General features: G+C 44.2%; 1 protein-coding gene across 10 annotated transcripts in view; it reads left to right on the top strand.

The window, feature by feature from the left end:
• Window positions 1–24,706, top strand: part of FBRSL1 (fibrosin like 1) — a 793,883-nt gene that overhangs the window by 628,506 nt on the left and 140,671 nt on the right. For 9 of the 10 annotated variants that reach the window (XM_083716907.1, XM_083716910.1, XM_083716914.1 and 6 more), the window contains one exon: window positions 935–988. The exons of the other annotated variant lie outside the window; for it this stretch is intronic. In XM_083716907.1, coding sequence (XP_083573033.1) covers window positions 935–988 — 54 coding nt within the window. The remainder of the gene's footprint in view (window positions 1–934; window positions 989–24,706) is intronic. 10 annotated transcript variants of the gene reach the window in all.

The following is a 24,706-nucleotide window of genomic DNA, read 5'->3' as shown; positions in this document are numbered from 1 at the left end:
CCAGTGTTCATCATCCCTGACCATTGGCTAAGTTGGCTGGGGATGGTGGGAGTTGTAGTTCAACAATATCTGGGGGCCCAAGATTGAAGAACATTGCTGTAGGTATAGATATTGCTGTTGCAGTTGTGGAGCCTCTCAAAGTCCCCCCACCCCCATTCTAGCTACTATACAATGAGCAGTGGAGAACAGCCTCATGCAGGGATTGCCAAAAGCCACTTCTCTGCGCAAAAAGTCAACTATCATTATGTTTGGACAGTACAGAGCTAGATGAACCAATGATCTGTGTTCCTAAAGGAAACCTCACTGTGCCAGCAAATGGGACCAGGGCCCTACCACCAACTCAAGTTGTAGCCATGGTGGTGCCCTCCAGATGCTGTTGGACTACAATTCCCATGTCCATGATCATTGGCTGTGCTGGCTGGGGCTGATGGGTGTCAGAGTCCAACAACAGCTGGGGGCACCACACTGGCCAGCCCTTTTCCTACTCAAGAGAATCCACAGACCATTGGTTAGTCCAGTTGACTTCCTTTGTGGTATCTTCACAGAAGTCATTGCACTGACTTAATACATCTTGGAAGCCTTTTCAAACCCTGTGTTTGACCTTTTGTAGTATTGAAGGCACAGCAACTATGCTGAATCCAGCTGATGTATGTCTGGTCAGTGCTTAAATAAGAGAACGCCTGGAAATCCTGTGTATACTTATTTGACCTCTGTGGAAGAAAGGCAGGATAGAAATGTAATAAATGTTAATGATAGGGACCACTCGCTAGCCAAATTTGCTTCCCATTTTATTAGTTAAACCCCTACCTCTTTCAAGAAATGAAGGGGCAGAGGCGGACTCAGATCCATGAAATGACCCCCTTTTGCCAAGGTGAAAAAGAGATTTCTGTTAAAAGTGTTTGATTGTGAACAGAACTTTTTGTTTTGTCTGTAGAACTCAGCGGACCTGGAGCTGCCTCGTATCAGGAGTGGTTTGGTAGCAAGCAAGGTATGAGATCAAGTCTCTCCAAATGGGCATCTGGGGCTGTGTGTGTGTGTGTGTGTGTGTGTGTGTGTGTGTGTGTGTGTGTGTTTTGCTTTGGGATGCCTGAACTGAGTTGCAGTCTCTTCTTCTGCTTTTGTCTTTCGTTTTCTTTCTCTAGTGCAAAGTTGGGCAGCCAAGGCCCACCAAGTATCGTTCGACTGCAAATTCCATCAGCCCCAGCCAGCATGGAGAATTGTTAGGAATGATGGGAGTTGTAGTCCAACAAACCTAGCAGGCCACAGGTTCCCCCAACCCTGCTCTGGCGCTTCCTTTATTTCTGTTAATAGGCATGTGCTCTTTTGTATGTCCCCATCCCTGCAATTGTGCAGCTCCTCCTCCCCCCACTTCCCCCAGCTATGCTGCCAAGCTTCCAAATTCCATTGTTTTGGATCCAAAAAGTGCACACGTGTTATAAAATTTCATTTTCCAACTTAATTGTACAATTAGAAGAAGAAAACAAATTAATATTGAATTGTGCTTTATAGACTTCCATGGCTAGGCTTTGTGTGTGCATGTGGTTGGGGATCACTTTGTTGTTATTACTGATGGGCTTATTCAGGCCTATCCAAACCATACTATTTGCCTGTGGAAATGTTACATGCTGAAGTATGTTCTACAATGCTTGAGGATCAGACAGTCTGTCATAGTTTCACTGTAGGGTTTCAAGAAATAATATTTTCAAGGCAAACTGAGGATGGCAAAATCCAGAGTTATTAACCTCATCATCACCATCATTTATTTATTTATACCTCGTCTGGCTAGGTTTCCCCAGCCACTCTAGGAGGCTTCCAACAAAAGATTAAAAATACATTAAAGTGTAGGCAGGGGTTGTGTGGATTCTGCACATTGCAGGTTTCCAATGCAAGTGAAATTAAAACCATAGAATCTGTTTTTATTCGCTGCTGTGCTGCTTTTTGCTTTACATTAGTTCTGGTTTTGTGTTCTTATTTTCATTCTGTAGTTATAGGCTGCCTTGAAAAAATGTTCTGGGTTTTTGTATGAGACAAGGTATAAATATGAACCAAATTTAAACGGCAATTAGATTTAAAAGAAAAACAAAAACTAGAAGTTATTTTTTTATTTTAAATTTCGTATCCCACCATACTTCCATCGTGGAATTCAAGGCGGCATATAGAAGATTCACAAGAGGTCTTCCATTCAGGCAGTTACTATAGACTAAGAACTACTTAGTTTTAGCATGTTCATTGCTTTGTGTGCTTTCAGACTGTAGCCCTGGCCTTGGTGGATGAGACCTGCAACAAAATGCTGCAGTGTAGAGTGTCCCTGTTCAGGAGTCACAGGAACATAGGAAGATAGCTGGCCATTCAGCTCCGTATTGCCTCCACGGACTGGCAGCATCTCTTCAGGGTTTTAGGCAGGGAGTTTCTCCCAGCCCTACATGGAGGCGCTGGGGACTAAACCTGGGATTTCTGCATGCAAAATAGATGCTGTACCACAGAGCGCTTTCCCTGTCCTTCCCAAAGTCCAGACACCCCATTCCATTCCTGTTGCTACTCAATTTCCCATATCTCCCCGCAACAATCAATCAACATTCTGTGATCACTGAGCATGCTCATTCTGATGTTTAGGGGTCCCCCCAAAAAAGATCTTTTATCCTTCTGTAACCCTTGAAGCCTGCTGAAGACTCTTTCTTGTGCATGGGTAGAGCTGTTTTAGTTTCATATCCAGAAGCTGCTCGCTGGGTGAGGCAGAGCTGCTATGCCCATGTAGCAGGGGGGTTGGTGTGGTGCAAACACACTAATTGAGCCAGTGGGACACCCCTGCCAGTATGTTTGCACCACAGCAACCTCTCTGCTGCCTGACCTGCCTCCTGGTAAGCAACAGTGACCCGCCTGCTGGGAAGCCTAGTGTAATGGCTCTTTCCCCACCTGGAGAGCCTCTGCTGTTCATAACCAACAGCACTCACCTCCAAACATTGGAAATCAAAGGAATAATGCAAACTAAGCCCGATCTTTTTATTATTTATTTATTTATTTATTTATTTATTTAATTTGTATACTGCTCATAGATCTCAGGTCGGTTCACAACATAACCATGCAAGACTTGCTTCACACTTTGTGAGTTTAAGGAACTCTCCTCACCCCCGTTTTAATTTAATCAAGACGCTGTCATTGATTATAATTTGTGCATTCCCCTTTGCCAACGGAGACTGCCAAAATGAATGCTTAACAATGATTAGCTATTTACTGTAGTCAAGGAAGGAGAGGGGATGTGAAAAGATGAGTGTAAAAGGAGCAAAAGAGGAAGCTAGTTTAGATGGAAGAAAAAAAACAACACGCACACAAAAACACAATCTCAGCTGGAGAATTCACTTGCCTGTGTCTTTGATTCAAAGCTGGAGGTACATCTGTTATTGGAGAAGAAGGACCTCCTGATTGCCCAGCCGTTGCAAGAAAATTAAACCCAGCAAAAACAATAAAACAAAAGGATCTTTTGTTCTGCTTTTTTGACAATAATGTAGGAGGGTCACCATTTCGGCTGACAGCAGCCCTCTCTCTTGTGTTACAGTCACATGTTCCGGGTCAGCAGCAGGGCAAAACCTTGACACTGTTACTGATGACTGGAACTACGTTAAGATAATTATTTCCCTTTATCTCTTTGCTGTAAGCTCATGATAAATGGAATTCTGGGCTGGAAGGAGCATACCCCCCCCAGCTGCTTATTAATGCAGGCTTACCCATTCAGACTAGGGCAAGTCTCTCGCCGGCATCTGTGTTGGCTTCAAACCTCATTCTGGGCAAACAGGCATTGGGGCCTAAGGCAGAACCACAACACTAAACTCTGCCCAGGTGGTGGAGTTGTTATACCCGGTGCTGAATCATGCCCAGGTGACTTGTGGCAAACGCCTGATTCGCGGTTCTGCCTAACAAACCTGCTACATCTCGTTCATGGCGACCAACTGGATTTCCTTCAAGGAGGAAGAGCATGGGCACATTTAAAAAGCATGCACGCCATATGTGCATTGCATGTGGTCATCCTGCATAAATCCATTTTGCTGGGTTTACACATGGCATTAAGCTGTTCTAGGTTTTGGCTTCCCAGTGCACATATGCTTCTTGCACATGCAGCAAAACAGGCACATTGCACACACCTTCCTATGTAATCCATCCTGTTGCAAGTGGCTCTGAACTAGTAGTTGCCAGCATGGTGCCTATGAGTGCCAAGGTGCCCTTAGTGTCTAATGCTGATGCCCGCAAAACCCAAAGCACTCCCTCCCTCAACTACCCAGATGTGTGCCTGTGGGCCTATAAAGGTTGATACCCCCTGGCCTGAGCAATTCCTTTGCAGGTTAGTTGCTGCACTTAGCCTTGCCTTTACGCTGTGTATACCCTCCATTGACCTCTCTCTGTGCTTTTTTGCCCATAACAGGACCCCATAGAACATGGGATACAGGCAGGTCAGAATATGGTCTTATCTTAGTCTAGTGCAGGGGTCGGCAACCTAAGGCCCATGGGCCACAAGCGGCCCACGGGAGTCATTTAACCAGCCCACAAGCTGCCCCCAAACTGAGCTGCCCGCTGGCGAGTCCCCACATGCTGCGCTAAACCAGCACAGCATGGTGCAGGGACTAGCTTCTGTGGCGCCGGAAATCGCATCTGCGCAGACGTCAGAAATTGTTTCTGCACAGATGCTGGAAATTGCGGGTGCACGATCCAGCCCACGGAGTGATCTCCACTGGAGTGAACCAGCCCAGGCAAGGTAAACCTTAATAATAATAATAATAATAATAATAATAATAATAATAATAATAATATCTTTATTGTCATTGCCCCCTCTCAGGGACAACGAAATTACTTGGCTGCTCCATCCACCCAGATAGGGCACTGCACTTAAAATCAGAACAACTATAAAAACACTAATTAAAACAATATAATATAATACAGCAAGGAAGATTAGATGACTTCAAAGTCCAGGTTTCCCATTCAGGGCCGAGATCGCTCTGGAGAAGAAGCTGTTCTTGAGACGGCTCGTTCTTGTCATCATCGTCCTGTATCTCCGTCCCGACGGCAGGAGCTCGAAGAGACAGTGACCAGGATGATCACTGTCGACTCCTCTAGTGGCTAGGAAGGTAAAGTGAAAAAGAATAATCAGGTAAAGGTATGGGCAACCTTTTCTCAGCCAAGGGCCAAATTCCTTTGAGAGTAATCTATGAGGAGGTCACATGGCAGGGAGGGGTGGGCAGGGCCAGAGTAAAAGTGAGGTAGGGGCATCCTGTTTTCTCTCTCCCTGACCTCTCTTTTTGACACCCCTTCTCACCCCTTCCCTTTTTCCTTCCCACCCATTGGGCTGGCAGGGGAGGGACAGGTTGCTGTCACCCGAGAGACCAAACCAATTTATTGCAGAGGGCTTTTTGATTGTCGGGTGCATGGAATTAGGCTGAGGTTGACAGGTGGCCAACCTGCAATCTAGAGATGGTTTACTGGGAAAGATAAACCGAGGATCATTGAGGTCTGCCAGTCTGTCTTCCAGCCCCTGCTCGTCAAACTTTACAACTTTTGGGCGTGTGTTTGTGTGCGTGCACGCATGCTGTACAACACCCCCCAAAATGTAATGTATAAAAAGGCCCTGAGGTCTGCTCCCTCTGAGAATTCTATGTACAGTCAAGAAGGGTGGGGTTCATAGTTTTAGGACACTTTGTTCTTAGCATGAGCAGCTAGTACAGTTTTCACCTTCCTGCTCTCAAAGCATCGTATGTGGATGTTATCCTATATATGTGAATCTTGCCTGTGGTAAGATTCTGAGATGAATTCTCGGAAACTACAGATGTGAGGGTGGATAAATTTGTGGGTTGAACTTCATTCTGTCGGTAAGCAGAAGCACATGTGATTCTCATATCCAAAGATAAAAGGTTTCCTATAGAGCAGGGGTGGGAAACCTCAGCACTGGGGACCAAGGGCAGTCCTTGGTCATGCCCCTCTCCAGTCCTGCTTTGTACCCCAAGTGTTTTTGCCTGGCTGGAACATGTCATTGAACTCTGATACTGCCTCTGGCTTGCCTGCATGCAGAGGAGTGTATCTGAATGTATGTGAATGTAACCTACTGTGTGAAGGAAAAATTTAGATTTGTTGCTCCAACCACTACTGGTGTGTGACCCTGGGAAGGTTGCCCAGAAGAGGATGTGAAAAAGATCCCTGGCGCCTGCCAAGGAGAGTTCTGGGCTTTTCATGACACATTAATTGTGGCCCATTAACCCACAAATTTGGAATAGATTTCCTATAAAACAAAACATTGTACATTGATGGAGATGATTTGAGTGTTTGCATTCTTGCTTTGTATGTGCCTTTACTTTCAATGACCATAGGCTAATAATAATAATAATAATAATAATAATAATAATAATAATAATAAATTTATTTATTTATACCCTGCCCATCTGGCTGGGTTTCCCCAGCCAATCTGGGCGGCTCCCAATCAAATATTAAATACACAATACAGCATTAAACATTATAAACTTCCCTAAACAGGGCTGCCTTCAGATGTCTTTTAAAAGTGGGATAGTTGCTTATTTCCTTGAAATCTGATCGGAGTCCTCCACACCAGCCCGCCCCCTGTCCCCCAAGAACAGTACTTCTGTCTTGTCAGGAATAAACCTCAATCCATTAGCCGCCATCCATCTTCCAACCACCTCCAGGCATTCACATAAGACCTTCACTGCCCTCACTGGTTCTGATTTAAAAGAGAGGTAGAACTGGGTATCGTTATGATGATTATTATACCTTAGGGGTGGGTGTATACTCAACGGTCCCAAGAATTCTCAGTTTTACCATTCTAACTCTTGAGACAGCCAAACTGGTACACTTTCAAGTATTGTGGCTTACAACTTCTCTGACTCGTCGCCTGTTCTGTGACAGTCTTGTAAGAGCCTTTCTTTGCATAAATAGGATGCAGCCATTTGCCTTCAGCAGTAAACAGGTTTTGCAGACCTGTCCTGCACCGTACTGTGGCCTTTTCTTCATGTTTTTAGCTTCAAGCTCCAGCGAAATGTGACTGCCACAACTTCCTTTTATAACAGCTTGGTCATCTCCCAGAAATTATGCCATAATGAGCTTTGGTTTATATGTTTTACCTGTCTCCTCATTAAAGTGCTATCTTTTCAGAAGAGGCGCTTTGTGTGTTGAAATATTGCATGCTTAAAATGAAGGCAGGTTTATAAGAATTTAATGTACTTGGGAGCCAAGGTTTTGCAGCTTTATGGTGTGGATGTTGTAACAAAGGACTTTATGGGTAGGGTGTGCTATATTTTACCCAAGCAGTTGCTCAAGGAAGGGAAAAGAAAAAGAAAAAGAAACCTTAAGCAAAAGCCTTCTGGTCACGCAGGACAAACTCTCTGCACTAAACAGCCACACCCATTTGGACTGAGCCGGTATTAAATCCATTGGTCTTAAACAGCTATATATCCTCCCTCATGTTTGAACCCCCTGCTTGCTTGTTTGAACATGAGGCTGAGGATGTAGTGAATAAATGAACCACAACCATTACTGGTTTGCTATTGTGAGAGACAGCTGACGTGCTGTATATCAGCATTCAGTAGGAACAGGGAAGGTGCCTTATATCAGGTTGACTGTTCCTCAAGCTCAGTGTTGTCTGCTCTGACCAAGTTCCACTCTCCAGGGTCTTGCCTATCATCTGCTTTCCTGATCTTTTTCTCAAATGGAGATGTCACGGACAGTAGTGGCCAGCATGGTGGGGTGGGTAGTGCTCCCCTGACCTCAGTCTGTAGTGTTGCTGCTGCTTACCAAGAGGTGGATAGAGAGGGGAGAGAGAAAGTAGGCATGGTGCAAACTCAACAGTGGGAGTGCTGGATTAGCTCAGTTGGTGCATTTGCAATGAGCCCACCTCGTCCATTCCTCTCTACCTCACATTAAACAACAGTGATGTGGCCGACTGGAGGTCATGTTAGCTCTGCTGCCTCACCACACTTGCTGGTTGAAGACTGAACCTTGGATTCATTCATTGAATGAATAAGGATTCATTCAAGACCATGTGCTCTACCAGACTACTGCTGAGTTATAGTTCCTCCTTTTAATGTTGCGCGTTAACCATATAACACTAATGGAAGACCACTGTCCCACTCGCCATGCAGGGTTTGTGATTGTTCTTTGTGTGTAAGAGACTCTGGCATGTTGGCCTCCTGTCTGCAGTGGTACATTCCAGACGCAGCTTTGCCATCTCAGTGAGAACTAGGTCTAATTGGAAAAGAGAGTGGAAGGGAAACCTCCAGGGTTGATGTTGTCAAATTTTCGACAGAGGCTACAAATGGTAGTGGCAACTGCACAGTTCCTCTCTTAAGAGATATCAAAGGCTTTGCACACACTGTTATCTGACAGCTGTTTTAACACTGTTGACAAACCACCTGCCTTGTTTTAATTAACTCCTATAGGGAGAGTGCACATGACCTGCAGAAATCAGACGCACTTAGGTAGTGGGAAAGATGTTGCACCACTGGAGGAATGGGAGACACGCCTGGTGATTGATGTTCTGTAACAACTGGCATTCATACTTGTAAGAGGGACAGTCTACAAATGGTACCATTACTAAGTTCAATGTGCTGGTTTTGCTGTATATACAGTTTTGAATCAGGGTACCCTTGAAAGATCATTTCACCCCTCTCAGTCAGTCACTGTGCTCTGCAAGTGGCGGCCTCTTGCAGGCAGTGTTAGAAACTCAGATATATAAGCTAGGTGCCAAATGGTTCCTTAAACCAGGGTTATAGTCGCCAAAAAGGAATGCCTAGTTGCCATTTGGGGGTCAGATGGCTTTAAAGCCACGGATTGAATTCTACAGGATGTGTTGTTGGTGGGTGAAAACAGGCACGATCCAAGGATCCCTAGACATGCACCTCCAGATGGTGGAGACGTCAGGTGCCATCCTGGCACCCGGGCATCTTCACTTGGTTGCAAGTGGTCGATAGCCAAGTGCAAACTGTGCCTGGCAAATTTTGAGTGCTGCTTGTAGATACCATCCTATTAGGAGGCCTGTTTCACATATTGTAGGAATTGGGCCTTCAGTATGAAGGACCTACCCTTTGGAATTCCCTTCTGTTAACAATTAGGCAAGTGACATCTATGTTGTCATTTTGGTGCCGGCTGAAGACTTCTGCCAAAAAATACCTTTCTCAGTCTGTGTCTGTATCGGGATTGTTTTAAGACATTTTAATGGTTTCTCATTAGTGTCTTTGCCACCCTGGGCTCCTTTGGGAGGAAGGGCAGGATATAAATTAACTTATATCATTACTCTTACTATTGTTATTATCATCAACAACAATTTATCACTGGCACTTCACTGGTGGAATTGACCATTTTTTATATTAAAAAAATAAGTCCCACTTGCCATTTGCTGTAGATGCCAGTCTACACACTCTAATATAGTGATTATCATGTTTGTCTCACATGAAAAAGGTGTTCAGTTCCTACTGCTCCATAGTTCTGTGGACTCCAGTGTGAATGGCGCTGCTGCTGGCTGAGGAGGTAGGGTGCATCTCTTGCCACACCCACACTATACATAATTTAAAATAATATCACATCAGTTTAAACAGTCATGGCATCCTGCAAAGCATACTGGGAACTGTAGTTTGTTAAGGGTGCTGAGAGTTATTAGGAGATCTGTATTCCCCTTACAGAGCTATAATTCCTAGAGTGGTTTAACAATCAATTCCTCTTCCCAGGGAACTTTGGGAATTGTAGCTCTGGGAAGATAATAGCGGTCTCCTAACAACTCTCCGCTACCTTCCCCCATGGACAAACTTCCAGGTGCCATGTACCTGTAGTGGGTGATGCCAGAGGCAAGACTGGGTGGAGAAGTGGCTGTAACTCTTTAACAATAGGCTACATTTGAGATAACAAAATTCAGAGATTTTTACATCCCTCCTGCCAACATCTTTCTTCCATCCATACAAGCAAGAGGCACTATCACAGTTGAGGGATACATTCCAACCTGGTGAAAGTTGAGTTTTGAGGGCAACAGGGAGAGGAGGCCTGGGAGGCTGCATTCAGCCCACAAGCCAGAGGTTCCCTATCCTGGTTATGCTGATTTAAGGTGAGGCATAAGTTTGGTTATTGAACCGCCCTTATGGAATATTCACACAACCAGTTTGCACAAGTGTATCTTTCAGGGTTCATTTGATGTACGGATTCATGTGTGATCTGGTGCCAAGCTTCCCTTTCCTTGCATCATGAAAATAATTTTGCTGTTCCTAAAAGAGAGATCTCTGTTTTTATGTAATGCGGGGCATCGCCATATATGACCCTGGGTCCTCTTTGAAACTCTTGCCCCAGTCCTACCAGTGGTGGATTTCTCCTTCCTTCATTTTCTGGTCACTTTAATGCCTGAGAGATCTGTCATAAAGACTGCAAGATACCCTCTTTTTAAGGTCCAAGGGTTCTGCATTGTTGTTGGTGTGCCAGCAGATTTTCATTGTATTTCTCTGCAAAACAAAACACCAACCCTAGCTTCATTATAGGGAGGGAAGCATATGGGCCTCATTAATGAAGAATTACTGTGCTCCATCTCATTTTTGCAGCTCACATGAGGGAAAGGGGAAAAGGAAGGAAGAGGAGATATTTTCTGTTCTTTTGCTTATTCTTTCCCCTCAAAGAGAGGGAGAAAGAGATGCCTGCCAGCCTCTGGCTCTCTAAATTGGTAATGGTTTCTGGAAGGCATCCAGGCTGTTGTAAATATGAACTTTTGTCAATATTCCCCAAGCTTCCATGGACTCTGGGGTAGGCTTTATTAGCTGAAGGTCACTCCATTATGTTCCCCCCTCTCCTGAGACCTTTGATTCTTTTCTGAAAAGGACAGCCGCCATCCAAGGCCTCAGAAGCCAGCTTTCCCTTTAGCAGTGCTGGAGCTGATAAGCCTAAGGCGCATATTTCATCTATCCTCCACTGCTCTGCAAAGACAAATGGTATTTATAATCCTGGTTTCTTCTGGCTGAACAATGGCAGAGAGTGGTGGGTGGGAGGAGAGAGGGAGCGTATGTAAACACACTCCCCTCCATAGATACAGGCACACCGAAATGACTATCTTTAAGCCCCTTCATCCATTCAGAGGGCCTCAAGGTCTTTGCTTGTGACACCTTTGCAGTCACAGAGGCTGCCCCATTAGGGCAAATGGGGCAGTTCCCCACCTGCTTGCCTTACAAGCAGTCCAGAGGGTGGTCCTCCTGGCTGTCAGCTTTCTCTCCCTTAGTCTCAATGTTGCCTTTGTAGATCTTAACAGAGAGGAGAATTGGGGGGGGGGGCTATAATTAAGAGGCTCTGCCTGGCAGTGGCAATAGCTCTACCTAGTGTTGCCCTCCCTGCCTTCCACCCCACCAGTTTCAGTGGGAACCAGCCCCCACTGATTTAAAGGAGCCAGCAGTGCTATTCTACCCCCACCCCACCACCGGCATATGTCCATTCAATGGAAAAGACCCACACCCATATATTTGAGTCCTTTAAATGGTGTCCCAGCCAGGAAAAGCCACTGCCAGATAACTGGCCCCCACCCAGCTAGGGTAATCTCATTAAAGGATTGCCATATTGGCAGAGACCGGGGCCAGATATTAATTTAAAGCCAACGTGTGTTTAAAGCAGGGGTGGCTCTGTTAGACGGCACCTCCCATCAGCGCTAGTTAGCAACACCAGTGGTCAGGGATGATGGGAGTTGTAGTACAATTTACATCTGGAGGGCCTCCCATCCCTGTTCTCTAAGCAAGTACAGGGTTTCCATTCTGTTCAAGGCGGAAAAGATGATTTAAGGGGAGGAGTAACTACTGCATGCAAACAAGTGGAAGTGAACGAGTCTTGGTAGGGTTAGAATTGGATCAGGTTACTGGAGAGGAGGCAGCAGGTGTGAGTGCGGGAAGCTGAGGTCGCAAGGGACTTTTTGCTGTTAAAGAAGGTAGATGTCTTCCTCTCTTTGTAGAATTTCCTAGCTTATTACTGTACACTGAAATTGGGAATCAATCAGGCTTTGGTGGAGAGGAGCGAATTATATTAAACTTGAAGGAAGGGGGAAACACGGGTGGCCATCAGAGTTTGCAGGAGGCGGGGGGGCAGTTCTTGCTTTTTTCTCTTCTGTAACATTGTGGGTTCTCTTTAGCATGGGATGAAATTCAAAACTTTTGTTTGCTCTGTTGGAAAACTTAAGAGCTGCTTTTCTCAAGCAGCAGAGTAATGGGGACGGGCTGGTGGGTGGGAGAACAGCCTGAAATTGGATGTGTACGTTCATGAAAAGGAGGATTTTTATTTTTTTAAACGCTAATACCCTCCATTGTTCTGGTGGCTGCACTCTTTGTATTGCTTTACTTAACACAAACAAAGAACCCATAACCACTGCGGTAAAAATATAATCCAAGCATTTTAAGTCAAAACTTGAAAATCCCACATAAAGGTGTGTCTTTTAAAGAGCAGTTTAAGATTTGCCTAAACAAGCTCAAACAGACTGTGCTAAAGAAAAGGAATACCTGGTGGTGTTCTCTAGAAAGGTATTGGGGCATAGGGAAAGGGGGGTGTGTGTGTGTGTGTGTGTGTTTGTTTGTTTCATTTATAGCCCACCTTTTTCCAAGAAGCTAAAGGTGGTATACATGCTTCTCCCCCTCCTCATTTCATCCTTAAAATAACCCTGTGAGGTAAGTCAGGCTGAGAGGCTGTGATTGGTCCAGGGTCACCCAGTGAGCTTAATTGACTGAGTAGGATTTGAACCCAGGTCTCCCAGGTCCTGGTCTGCTCCTCTAATCACTACAACACAATGGCTTTCTGTCATTCCGTGGCAGCATGTAGAAGCAACAAGGATGACTATTAAGGGGTTGTCATTGAGGACATATCTGCACAATACATTTAAAGCACCATTACATTATTATTATTATTATTATTATTATTATTATTATTATTACTACTACTATTATTTAGGGAAGTTTTTAATGTGACATTTTAATGTATTTTTAATCTTTGTTGGAAGCCGCCCAGAGTGGTTGGGGAAACCCAGCCAGATGGGTGGGGTACAATTATTATTATTATTATTATTATTATTATTATTATTATTACACTTTTAACAGTTATCCTGGGAACTGTAGCTTGTTATCTGTGCTGACAGTTGTTAGGAGACCCCTATTCCCCCCACCCCCAATAGTGCTACAATTTGCAGAGTTTCCTGGAAAGAAGGCTTGATCGTTAAACCAATCTGGAACTGTAGCTCTGGGAGGGGAATAGAGGTCTCCTATTTTTAAAAATCAATTTAAACAAGAGCATGAAACCAAAAGTCAGTGCAGCTTTGAAATCAGTGGTTAAAATCTGCTGTTTTGAAAGGTTCAGTTCACCATCTTGATTTCAAATGGTATATTCAATTGTATCAAAACAGAGATGTAAACCTGCTCCTTGATCTCAGGAACCATCATGCAAAATTTGGTTAGGATATCTTAAGAGTTGTCAGGTGCCTAGCGAACAGACAAACAACTTTCCAAAACACATATATTCCTTAGAGACTTTTTTTTTATTTGTCACAGACTTAGCCACAGTAAATTGTATATCTTTCTAAGCCAGTTTTACTTGCTATCCAGCATTTTCAGTATCTTGCAAAGCCTAATCTTAATTAACATATCTTGTAGTTGTATAGATTGAAGAAACCTTTAAAAGTAATAAAATTCAACGAAAATGTCACATTCTTTAAAATAATTAGGTCAGTGGGAAGACTTGGCTGTAATAGCCAATGAACAGAGAGCCATTCCAGAAATAAATGCTTCATAACCTAGCAACATTCTTTACGTGCTTCTTAGAAATGTTTGAGAAACCAACGGGTCACGTCTTTTGCCCAGAGTGCATGTTCCTTCTTGCACCTGAATAGGGAAACAGGAAAGCAGGGAGGAGAACAAGGCTGAGTGCTTGTGAGTTCCTTTCAAGAGCTTTGCTCTGAGGGCATCCCTTAATGAGCCATCTCATTCTATCCAGCTCCAAAAAGAAGACAATAGTGGCAGGTGCTTTCCATTGTCCGTGGGCAACTTTAATCTTGATCCATTCTTAATCATCTCCAAGGATTAGGAAAACAAAAGGTCTTAGCATTAGTTCTCTTCCACTCCCAAACTTCAGGTAATTCCATTCACATGTTGCATCTCTGAATCAATTGCTGTGCTTTCCCCTCCCTACACCCCCAGACATATAAACAGAAGGGGGTTAGGGTTATGTTGCACACTTGTGTTCCTTCACACTTGTGCTAGGAGTGGATGGAGCTATTGGAGGAAATTGGTCCTTCTCCTTGCGCTGACCCAGGCCTGTCTTGTTATTCAGCCCAGCTGTGTTTTGATCTTGGAGGGTTGTTTGAAGATTAAATTGAGACATCTTTTGTTAGTATTAAGTGCAGTAATTTTGAATCTGCTCAATGTTATTTAAGTGTTGGAAATGTTGACTGCCTGGCCCATAGGCGTCTGAAGTTGCCATTATGTAGCTGTGCTGCTTCCAACATTTGTGATAAATATGTAGGCAAATAAAGATTGCAAAGGCATGCTCTAAAATCGTTTCCATTTCCCCCTCCCAGATCTCCAACTGTGCCTCCTGCCCTCCCCTGTCATTTAACCTTTCATGTGAAAACTTTCTTCAAAATCAGTACAAAGAAAGTATTAGTGTATGGCCAAGCAAAGAGTAACAGCTGAGCCTGTTGGAGGCTCAGGAGTAGGGAGCATGTTCTGCATAAAGGAGGCCCCAACAGAGCTGGGAAAGACTCCTCTGTCCGAAACCCTAGAGCTGGCACCACTTAGCTGAGTTAGATAGACCAGGCATGTCCAACTCCCAAGAGACTGCAATCTACTCACAGTATAAAAAGACCAGCTGTGATCTACTCATTGTTATTGCCAGGAGTTGTGGAACATTTTGGGGGGGAGGGTTGGCCAAAGTTCTTGCGCTTCTTTGTTTTCCTTTTCTTGGTTGTACTTCATGCCACAATCGACCTGGGACACCCCTACAACCGACTGGTCGATCGCAATCAACCTGTTGGACATGGCTGTTGGACTAGTCGTATAAGATACCTTCCTGTGCTCACTGCTGGTTGACTATGAGTGCCATTCAGTAGCTATTCCACACACACAATGGAAATGCTTTGGGGGCAAAATCACTTGGCTGGTTATTTCTGTGCAGCCCTTGTGGAACAGGCAAATCTCAGAAAAATTAACTTCATGCTATGTTAAGAGTAGGTGCCTCCAGACTGTCACTCCTTTTGGTTGAGATTCAATCATATGCCAGCAAACCCAGATTGCACAATTAGAGTTGTCCTGTGCAACAAGCCCACTTCCCCCAAATACCTGACGTTTTGTGATAAGGAAGGTGACTGGAAAATTCACTGAAAGTGTGGGAGAACATTTGCTTTGATGCAACAGCATCCAACCTCCCCTCAAACAAATAAAAATCTTCATTAAATAACCAACATTGTCCCATCTTCCTGCAAACAAATCAAGATGTCTCTCTGTGTGTGTACATGGGAATTCAAGTGTATATGAGAATGCAAGTGTTTTATATGGGTTTTTAATGGTATGGTGTATTTATGGTTTTGTTTTTAAATGTAGACCTCAGTTGTGCATGGGAGTGGAGGGAGTGATGGTGCAGGCCAGCTTGGACCCTGTGGTGGCCTGTGGGCCAGAGGTTCCCTACTATGTGCTAGGCTAAGGACGCTAAGAGTTTTCACTGCAGGAGACAAAGGCAGAAGAAGATAGAAGGGTGAGAAGCTGCCCTTTGGAGACATACGTTAAGTGGAGTACAGTGGTACCTTGGTTTACAACCCTAATCCGTTCTGGAGGTCTGTTTGTAAACCAAAACAGGTTGTAACCCAAGGTGCTCTTTTGCCAATGGGGCCTCCAAAAAAAATTTGTTTGTAATCCAAAAAAAAATGGGTTGTAATCCAAAAAAAGGTTGCAAACCAGGACACGCACTTCTGGGTTTGACGTGTTTGTAATCCAAAACGTATGCAAACCAAGACGTATGCAAACCAAGGTACTACTGTAGATCGGTCATGTAAGGTAGCCACACTGAGCCTGATGTTTTTTCCCCAGCACAGAACCTTCCAGGTCAGGTTTCAGAATGAAGCTTATCGAGCCTCCCTCTTCCACCCCCAACGGGCATGCGTGCAAAGTTATGCTGCACCGCCAGCTTCTTTGGCTCTCTTGTGGTTTAGAAACAATATGAAGTTCAGCAACGCTACCCTTTTTATGTGGGCTAAGCATACAATATATTTGAAGACATAATAGTGCTGCTTGCCAAGAAGGAAGAACAGCCACAATAAATAATGCTCCACCTTAACTGAAAAGCTCCTTGCTTAGTGCACCTTCTGCTTTGTTGCGTTCAGGCTTCCCATCGGCGTTTTAACACTCTCACACTTAGAAGTCACTAGCTAGGCAGTTGGTGATGGTTGCAACACCTATAGTTGTTTTCATTACCATCCTTCCCCTGGAGAAGAAGTGGCACAGAAACCCCAGGTTGATGCTGTGTACGTGTCCCTACTGGGCATTTGTCATGTACACACACGTTCCAATCCACACCCCTTTATTTTTGCAACTCATTAATTCTGGGCTACCCAACAATGCACCCCCCAGATATTGTGGGCTACAGTTCCCAGGGTTCTCGAACAACAGCCATGCTAGCTGGGACTGATGGGGAAAGTAGTCCACAACATCTGGAGGGGGCACCATGTTCGAGTACTTTGGCTTTTGGCTGCAATTCTGCTAAGGACAGGAGCCACACAGGCAGATGGGTGGGGACAGAGCAAACCACAGCTCTGGCCATATCTGTTGTTTCTTCCTTCTGCCCCTCCCCCCATTTAAAATTGTCTTGTGTTAACATGCAAGAGCCGTGCTGCCGATCTGACTAATGGCGCCTGCCACATTGAAAGTATGCAGTCATTAGTTGGTCCAATTCATGCGCACGGAGCTAGGCGGGCAATGTGTAAATGCATGGGGACGCAAGAGAGAATAGGAGGCTGGGCTGGGGAAGGAGGGAGGGGGAGCCCAGTAATATAGTGACAATGCAACATAAGGTAGTTGCGCTGGAAAACTTTCTCCTTCATTAGCAGGGATCTGTTGAGTTTCTGCTCACATTAGGGTAATTAACAGTAGTACAGATTGTTGAACATCTGTGCAGTTTAACTATATGGCTGGCTCCCAGGCTTTTAACAAGGTTGTATGGAGCCAAAAGCGGAGCAGAATGCAAAGCCCACACAGTATTCATTTTACCAAAATTAGTATTTCTGGATGAAAGCTGATGTTGCAGCATGACAAGGATAATTTTTTCCCCTCTGCTCTGGTCCGTTGCCAAATTGGCTAATGATCTGAGATTAGTGTTAATAAATGTATATTTTTAAAAGGGTTTTTTTTGTTACTGTTCTGAAGTGGAAGCTTCTTTCCATTTTTAAACATGTTTTTTCTTTTAACCTACGTGGGTGTTTTCTGTTTTAATATGCTTTTAATGATCTACAAGGAAAACCCCTAGAAGAAATTGCTCTTGGAGCCTCTGCAAGGGGTGGTTTTTTTGTTTTGTTTTTTGCTTGCTGGGATGTATCTGTTTTATGATCTTGACAGCAAAACTGCCGTTTTAATTTTTCTAGTCTTGTAAATGCCTGTACGACTGCATCTAGCCGTTGCTGTGTACACTGGGAATGGCTTGTTTAAGTAAAGGATATAAACGGCTCTGTGTTGCAGCTGAGTACCTTTGAATGCATATGCAAGATGGCTTAGAATTAACAGCTGAAAGAGATCGAGCAGTTTTGCATCCATGGAGGTCTTGTCAAGCCCCGTGAGGAACTTAAAATAAGCATTACAAGAAATAGAAGGTTGCAGCTGAAAACAGCGGCTCCATGTTGAACAGCCACTTCCAGAGTACAGCATTTCCCATGACCTGACACCATTGCACCATTGGCTGTAGCAGCCAGTGATGCAAAGCCACACACACATCAGAAACATAGCATGGTAATGTCCAGCTGTGCAGTGTGTTGTACACATTGCAGTGTGGTGAGAAGCTTGGCACAGGGCTCCCATTTTTCATTGTGGGCCAGCAAATCAGCATTTAGGTTTAAGACTGATATGCCTTGAGGTTTGATCTGAAGTCTCAAGGTTTTAGACTCCTCCTCTGGATCTCTAGTGAAAGATGTAAAAACTTAGGTTAAGGAGTCAGGGTGATGGGGTTAGTAGATAACTCTTAAGAGAGTTTGTTGTTGACCCTACATTCTTAAACATCAGACTGCATCCTTGAGCCGCCATTTACAGCCAGGCTTTGCCCCCTGATTCAACCTCCCATATGTTTAGAGACTACAAGGCTACAGTATGTCCCTTCAGCTCTGACTGCAAGGCTCAGCTTCCTGGATCTCCCAGGGATGGAGCTTCAGGAGATCCTACGTAGGATGAGAGCTGGTCCTTCTGTTCAAACCCCATCAACGCGCCACATACTACTGCTGTTATATTGGAAGCAGGCAGTGTAGTGGAAAGCCATTGCACACAAATGGAAACAGCTGATTTGGGTCAGGGTTGGACACTGCCCTTGCAACACACAAAATGGTGTTTGACCACAGAGAGGTAGTTGCTTCACCCGTCTCTGAGTATCTGGACTACTATAGCAGTTGCAATATAGTAGTAATAATTTAGAACAGGAGTGCAACAGATGGCCAACATAGCAGATCAGATCCATGCCGACGGCAGTCTGCATGCTTGCTGCTTATGAGGTGAATTCAAAAAGCACTGCTGTTGTTGGTGTTAAGCTTATTTGGAGGAGAGAAAAGAAAAAATAGCTATCTCCCACTTCGAGCACATATGGAGCAAATTTGCTAGAAGGATGAAGTAGAAATGTAGATTTATATAGTCACATTTCCCATGAGACTAATTCCCTTAACAGCCTTGGATTTGACAGTGTACACAGAGAGGTGTGTGTGTGTGTGTGTGTGTGTGTGTGTAAATTGTAGAGTTGGAAAGGACCCTGTGTGTCATCTGTTTATGCCATTCGGCTGTCATCATGCCAGAGAGGTGAAAGGCCACGTCTAGAGGGTTTGAGAAAGACAGTGAGGTCCACTCCATGCAATACACGAGTAACTGAGCAAATAAAACCTGACATTACAATTCGTGGACAACAACTATATCTGAACTTGACAGGAGTCAATATCCCTCTGTGAGCCTCCTCAGCTCCAAACCATTGGCGGTTATCTGACTGTTTTCAGAAAATTGTTTTAGCACTGCGCTTGCCATATTGATGCCTAGAAATGCCAAAGGTTTTCCATTTTGAATAAAAGCATTCCTTCTGAACTGCATCCCCATGGAATGTGATAAATTTTCCATGCCAGCTCAACAATGCGCTATCAACCAGGCATCAAGAGTTCAAACACTGGAATCTACTTTACACTGAGTGAGGCCATTGATTCATCTAGCTTGGTGTGATCTACACTGAGTGGCAGCGGCTCTCCAGGGTTTTAGGGGGAGATTTATCCCAGCCTTACCTGGAGATGCTGGGGATTGAAGCTGGGACCTTCTGCATGAAAATCAGATTATCTACTGGGCTATATGGCTTTTACCTTGCTCCATTTACTTTTGAAACGTTGAGCTGGGGATTTTGTTGGAACCTTAGGTTTTGATATTTGGAGCCGCCTTTATAAATGAAGCAAATTATATAAGGGATTCCCCACCACCACCAAATATATTTATACACAAGGAAAGAGTTCTTCATTCTTGTGCCTCCAGGCACTGTTGGACTACAACTTCCATCATCCACTGTCAGTTTAGCCAATGGTCAGGGATGCTGGGAATTGTAGTCCAACACTTTCACCTAAGGTCTTTCAATGAAACTGAATGTTGGGAGATTCAGGCCAGACAAAAGGGAAGTAACAGGATGCATATGACATTCACTACTGCAAGATGTAGCGATGCCACCACCTCAGATGGCTTTAAAAGAGGATTAGACAAATTCATGAAGGAAAGGGCTATCAATGGCTACTAGTCATAATGATTTTTTAGTATCTTCCTTTGGTTTCTGGGGAGCATAAGTGAGTATGTGGGAGTCGTGCTGTTGTGCACCTGTCCTGATTGTGGGCTTCCCATTGACATCAGGTCGGCCACTGTGAGAAGAGGAAGCTGGACTAGATGGACCCTGGGGATGTTCCAGCAGGGCTTTTCTTACAATGTGGACTGTCTGCTTAAGAAAAGCCTGCATGTAAACAGCTGCTGATGTGTAGGCTTCCCCTGTACTGTCATACCTCTAGTTGCGTTAGGTTCAGGTTGCAGATTTTTGGGTTGTAAACATGGCAAACCCGGAAGTGTATACTTCTGGGTTCCGCCGCCTGCGCAGAAGCGTTCTGTGTGCTTCACGCATGCGCAGGAGCGCTCTGCATACTTTGTGCATGCGCAGGAGCGCTCTATTGCATCACGCACACGCGCAGAAGCGGCACTCTACTTATGGACTTTTTGGGGTGCAAAAGGCACCCCGGAACAGATGGCATCTGTAAATAGAGGTCCCAATGTACAGGCAGTCTGTGCCCATGGCTTGTATCCAAGAGTAAAGCCACTGAAATTAATGAACATCAGTTAGTCATGGCCATTAACCTCAGTGAGTCTACTCTGAGTAGGACTAGCTGATACTACAGTGATGCTACCTGATGTACAGTGGGGACAAGGCCAGCAATGTTTTCCATCTAATTGCATGATGCTTTACTTCGTGTAATTCACTTTTGAAGGCACTCATGGTGTATTGAATACCCACAAAGACTGGAACCAAAAGGTTGCATCCAGCTAAGTTCTAGAGTAGTACTATTCAGATTAATGGATCTAAAGTTAGCCATGTCCATGAATTTCAATGGGTGTGCTCAGAGTAGAACTAACATTAGATAGAACCCAAAGTACAGAAATGTCACAATGACAATACAGAAGTGTTCAGTCGTAGCACCTTCTTATTCTAAATTAAGTTTTGTCCTTTAACCTCCCCCAGGATTCCTGAAACGAAAACATTAACCGAGTCCAGGGCCACAAATGCAGTTTTTCAGATGAGGAGATGAATCCGTAAGGTGTTTTTTTAAGCCTTGTGGTTTGACTTCAGCTTAAAAAAAACAAGTAAAAGGCAGATATGAAGGAGGGAGAGGTTATATTGTGGGGAGGATTAGGGCTTTGCTCCGTTTGTAGAGGAAGTGAAGAGAGAGTAGTATAGAGGGAGATGTATTGTGCACTTAGGCCGACAAAAGGAAGAAGCTGAGTTGTAAAATGAAACCCGCGGTATTAGCTGCGTCCATCAACTTTGCTTGCCAGAGAGTTCGGTTTACGTTCTCCTGTTGGGGAGTTGGAAGCTGTCATGGAACAGTTTATATTCCAACCTGCTCTGGCCTTGAATTATGCATGCCCAATTTATCATGCCCCCAGCTGAAAAACTAATTATGTCCCTGGGATATATTTACTAGAAATTGTAGTCTGCTGTGGTGCGGTCCCCAGGGTGTCCAGAAAAGCAGATGAGTCGGAAGTTACTGCTTGGTCCTGCCGCCCACCCTCAAGCAACTTAGCTGTGGGCTTTCTGAATAGGCCTTGGGATTGTTGATAAGACACTTCTTGTTTTGTTTTGTTTTGAACGTTTCCTCACTAAGGACTTCTATCCCTCTCGTTTTCCCATCTCGTTTTCTTACGCTGCATCAGACATCAGCAGCAGGCATGCAGCTCTCAGCAGTTTGAAATATATTAAAACAAAAAATTGCAGGGATACGACCATGAGAGATTTGCTAGAGGAAAATGGCATGCTGTGTTCTGAAATGTGGAACATTGCCTTCTCTAATGTCTTGTGCTTGGCTTTTGTTGTCATCTAAAAGTCTGCCCTCCCTTGAAATTATGAGCCTCTCTTAATCGCCATCATTTGAATGATGAATGGGAGGCAGGCTTTATTTCCCCATCGAGAAAGGAGTGGTGCTTTGTTTTTTAAGTGCATCATCCCTGCAAGTGCAGTGACTGGCAAAAGGGCACAGAACGCCCCCAACCCCAGTTCTCAAGGAGAGGCTGTCATCAGTCAAAATTTGCCCTTAAACGTAGAACGGAACCCTGGTGATCACCAGGAAGGAGGGGGGATCATACTCTAGATTAAATTAATAATAATTTCAACTCTGATCAGGATGTTAGAAATATAGAAAGCTGCCTTATACTGAGTCAGACCATTGGTCCATATAACTCAGCATTGTCCACACTGATTAGAGTGGCTCTTAGGAGTTTCAGACAGGATACAGCCTTACCTGGAGATTTCTCGGATTGAAACAGGGACCTCCTGTGTGAAAAGCAGGTGCTGTACCACTGATCTTCAGCCCTTTTTCAACAGCAGAAGGCTTTGGGGCAAGAGCAGGCAACCTGGTACCATCCAGATGCATGTTGTTGGGCTACAATTCACATAGCCCAAGCCAGCATAGCCATGCTGGCAGCAGTTGGTGGGAGTTGCGGTCCATCAACATCCAGAGCGGACCAGGTTGCGTACCCATTTTCTGGCGTTGACTTCAATGAACAAAAGCAGTGAGAGCAGGTGGGGGACATTTTAGCAAGGCCAATGGAACAACATGGTGGTTCCACAAGTCTCCATCCTATAATAAGCACACTTTCCCCTGATGGTAATAGGAAAGCTCCGTTTAAATGAAACCACAGGGAAAAAAAACACTTCTTGTCAGTGTCAAATGAGGCAAAATCTCTTAAGACCATTAGTTGACACTTTCCAAGATGGCAATTTGATCTCTAGATAGCCTGTGACCATTCAAAGAAGCATGTTAATGGAAGAGGTTGCCTCCAATGTTGTGCTAAGTTAGTCATTTAGTGTTCTGCTGGATAAACCTTTTGCACCAGCAGAACGTTGTTGTGAAAGAAAATGTATACACAGATTGCTGCTAACTTAGTTGCACAATGCATTTCCACTAGTGCAATTGATGTACTGGATTCCTCTGCTGCACAACAAACTCATCTATCCACTAATGCAGGAACCCTTATGCTGGCTGACAATATTTGTAATTTATCTGGTCTCATAAGCTCCTCTAAGCAGCTAAGGGGATGCAGCATCATAGCTGAGGTGAATTAGTGGTGCAATTATGTAATTTTAGATTCTGGACAGTGGTCTTATGGGCCAGTGCAATGTGTGGTAATGCATATTATTACTTCACTTATGGTAAGCTCACCCTGCTGTGTTTGGGGACCCTCTTGCTGAGTGTCGCCTTGGCTCCCTGCCCCAAACTCCTGCCCTGATGTCACTACCATGGTCAGACCTTATATGGAAATTCTTGGGAAACTATTCTAATGAATATATTTCTTTAATGCTGCGAATTATAGCCAGAATTCTATAGATTATAGCCAGAATTCTATAGAGGGGGGAGGAAACAGAGATGGGAATGGGGGAGAATATGAGCTCTGCAGAGCTATTATGTAATAAAAAAAAATAATTCATTATTAAGTCTTTTTTTTACAAGTGACACACACTTAACTGAAGGAGAAGACAGCACAGGAGAAAGCTTGAACTTGCATCTTTATAAGTCTTCTGGGATGCTTCCCGGCTCCAATTCATGTGGAGAGGTTCACAAAGTTCCGTATTGTGGTTTTTAATTTGGCATTGCTTGCCTTTATCGATACAGAAGCAATGCTGAAAAGCGGGAGTGTGGGTAGAGAAAAGATATCTGTCCAAGTAAATTGAAACCAGTGTGTGTGGGTTGAGGATCAATGAGTCTCCATAGAGCAGAACAAAGTTGGAGAACCTCAGGCCTAGAGGCCAAATGCGGCCCCCAAGTCATTTTTGTCTGGCCCTTGGGACTCTTCCCATGCCTCACCCCTCATAGGTCCTGCTCCACCTCCTCCTTGAGTGCCTGCCTGGCTGAAATGTGTCCTCACACTGTGATAATGCTTGCTTGGATGGTGAAAAGTTGTGTTTCGAAACCGCTGGATGCAGTCTACTGTAGCAGAAGTGAAGAGATGCACCTGTTACTCCACGCATGTTTTTATTTCTGGTCATGCCCACTGCTGCCAAAGAGCTCCCAGAAGGTTACCCAGGAGAGATTGTGGCCCTTGGGCTGCAAAAATGTTCCTCACTCCTGGAATGGAATTGCATATTTTATTCTACTCCTGGCCTATATTTCCCCCATGGGATACCTTCCAGGAAAAAATGCTAGTGGTAGGCAGGACCAGAGGCTGAAATGGACAACACAACTAATGTGACTCTTAACCTTTGGTACAGTAATGCAAAATTCTGCACAGGTGTAGGTGTGTTTACGCATGCACACTCCTCCATCCAGGCAAATGGGAGTCATTGTTTTGCAGTTCAAGCACACATTCCAGCCAGGGAAAATCTGGCCTCGGTGCTAGAGTAAGCTGCTTCTAATGAAAGTATCTTCAATTTTTTCAGACACAGGACCCACTTTTAACCCAAACGGGCATTTGAGGACCCATTTCTTAATCTTTTATCATGTGTTTGCTTGGTGGTAATGCTTGTGTTACGATGCACCAGTTGAAAACCAGTGGTCTAATGGGTAAGATATCTGCAGTGTGTTTGTTTATTATTTATTTATTTATTTATTTATTTATTTATTTATTTCCCCGGGTGAAAGCCACAGAAAACTATAAACAGTGTTAGGATCATGATTTCGTATGGAAGAGTTTTGTATGTTAACAATTATTTATTATTAACTCTGTTTTACCATATGCACCTATCTGGGATCTTGTTTGATGAGGAATGGAAT

This window comes from Podarcis gaigeae (assembly GCF_964106915.1).
Source record: "Podarcis gaigeae genome assembly, chromosome: 16".
Taxonomy (NCBI): domain Eukaryota; kingdom Metazoa; phylum Chordata; class Lepidosauria; order Squamata; family Lacertidae; genus Podarcis; species Podarcis gaigeae.
The sequence above is the reverse complement of the archived record's forward strand: the minus strand, read 5'-3'. Positions and strand labels throughout refer to the sequence as shown.